Raw genomic sequence first — 2,015 nt, forward strand, 5'->3', positions numbered from 1 at the left:
ACTAAATTGTACACTTTAAAAAAGTAAATTATGGCATGTGAATTATATCTCAACAATTTTTAGAAAACACTCCTAGAAACGGAATCAAGATCTCCTTCTTAAACTAGATCACCGTTATCCACAGTTTTCAATGGGGACAAAGGAGTATAACCTGAGTTGATATAACCAATTAATCAAAGATCTTTTATCTCTTTTGATTTCTTGTGCTGCCAACTAGAGAAGACTCCTGGAGTACAGTGAAAAGAAGCACACGCAGGGAATCTGGAGACTAGGATTCAAATATTATCTCTTCCCCCAAAAGGCTACTGACCTCAGATGTCACTTTGCCTCTTAGTGTCTACGTTTCCTCATCCATAAAGTGGGGATAAAAGCACTTACTAGAGTGCTATTTTAAAGGCCAAATGAGATAATTGTGTTAGTGCATATATCCATGCCTCCCATTCACTGCATCTGGGCAAAAGAAAAACTAATCAAGTTTTTAAACTCCTTTATAGAGAGAGACTCAATTCTATGAAGCAAAGAATTTCCATACCTGCCCAAAGGAAAGGAGTAAATCTCTCTACGTGTGAAGTGAAGAAGGAGACTTGGTCATCTTATTACACTGAATCTAAACCACCAAGGACATGACCAGCTTTAAGGGAAGATCATACAGCAAAGCCCTGGAGTCTGGAGGTTTAGCTTCCAAACTCAGCTCTGCCATTAACTTCACCATTAACTTCACCAGTTAACTTGCCAAATCACTTAAGCCTTCAAGGACCCAAGTATCTTTACGTACGGAAAAACAAGATGTTGGAGCATCTAAGATTTAAGACACATGAGCATTGGTTTAACCCTTAGTTCATCTTATGAGAAGGTAATATCGTAAGAAAAAAAAATCTGGATTTGTCAAGTATTTATTTCTTTAGAAAATCTAGGAAATAAAAAAGCAAGCAGAGAGACTTACTTATTAGGGCAGCAAAGATATCTGCTAACCAAAATCATAGCTGAAACAGTCCCCTCTCACCAACTGCCATCCGCAAGCATGAAAGACGGTTCATTAACCCCGAGTACCTCCACGTTGACGTTCCGGATCTGCACATTGATCAGAGAGAACTCCTGCTGCAGAGTCTGAGGCAGTCCCGGCTGATCCGACTTCTTCTCCTCCAGGAGACTGCTCGGGGGGTCTTCCTTTAAGACTAGCAGGAGAAGGATGTTCAGTTGTTGGCAAACATTTTGAAACTGAGTCAGAGAGCAGTTGTGGGGTAGTTTCTACAACTCTGAAAAGCGTAGAGGAGCACCTCATCTAAAACACCAGTTTGATCGATTACCTTCTTCCTCCCCATGGCTTAAGGTGTGCTGGTGATCTGTGTCTTGAGTGTGAAGAATTTTCTCTGGTTCCGGCAGAAGAGAAATACTCTCGATGAACTCATCAACGCCATCTAATATGTCATTTGCACAAAGCTGCAACAAAGGTTAGAAGATCTAGGTCTAGAGAAGTCAGTGGAAATGATCATCATGTTTGGTTAGAATTCTAATTTAAAAATGGGAATCACAAAGGAGAGAGATGTTGGCCAAAAACTGATACAATCAAAACAGGTTTTACCCATCACCAACTCTCCCTATAGTCAGGAGAATAGAGTCTTATTCTACTTTGGAGATTTTTCATCCTGTCCATAGTTTATGCAAGGCCTCAGTAAACATTATTTTAAATTTCAAGCCTTGATGGAGTTATTCAGCTAATTCCAAACCAAAACTATCATAACCTTCAAAGCATTTGGAGCAAATGTTACTTTTCGGAAAAAACAGATTTGAAAGGCAGTAAGGTGATAATAATTGACCAAAATACTCAGGAGTGACTTAGTACTAAGCAATGCTGCAAATTTTACCCAGCATTTTCTATCCACTCTGTACAGAGCGCTGTGGGGAAGTCAATACAAGTGAGACATGGTTCCAACCTCAAGAAATGTAGCCACCGAATGAGAAGACAGAACCCTGTGATGACGCAGAGCAAAGCGAGTGCCAATCAGCAGTTCATA

The 2,015-nt window shown here is 40.0% G+C and overlaps 1 protein-coding gene across 5 annotated transcripts in view; it reads right to left on the bottom strand.

Annotated features, from left to right (window-relative positions):
* WDR59 (WD repeat domain 59) overlaps positions 1-2,015 on the bottom strand; it is a 73,616-nt gene that overhangs the window by 31,916 nt on the left and 39,685 nt on the right. For all 5 annotated transcript variants that reach the window (XR_002777161.1, XM_023523138.1, XM_011379924.2 and 2 more), the window contains 2 exons: positions 1,308-1,440; positions 1,051-1,175 (listed from right to left, as the gene is read on the bottom strand). Coding sequence is in view for 4 of the 5 variants with exons in the window: in XM_023523138.1 (XP_023378906.1) it covers positions 1,051-1,175; positions 1,308-1,440 (258 nt within the window). In the remaining variant the exon portion in view is untranslated. The remainder of the gene's footprint in view (positions 1-1,050; positions 1,176-1,307; positions 1,441-2,015) is intronic.

The sequence above is a fragment of the Pteropus vampyrus genome, unplaced genomic scaffold, assembly GCF_000151845.1.
Source record: "Pteropus vampyrus isolate Shadow unplaced genomic scaffold, Pvam_2.0 Scaffold379, whole genome shotgun sequence".
In the NCBI taxonomy this organism is placed as follows: Eukaryota; Metazoa; Chordata; class Mammalia; order Chiroptera; family Pteropodidae; genus Pteropus; species Pteropus vampyrus.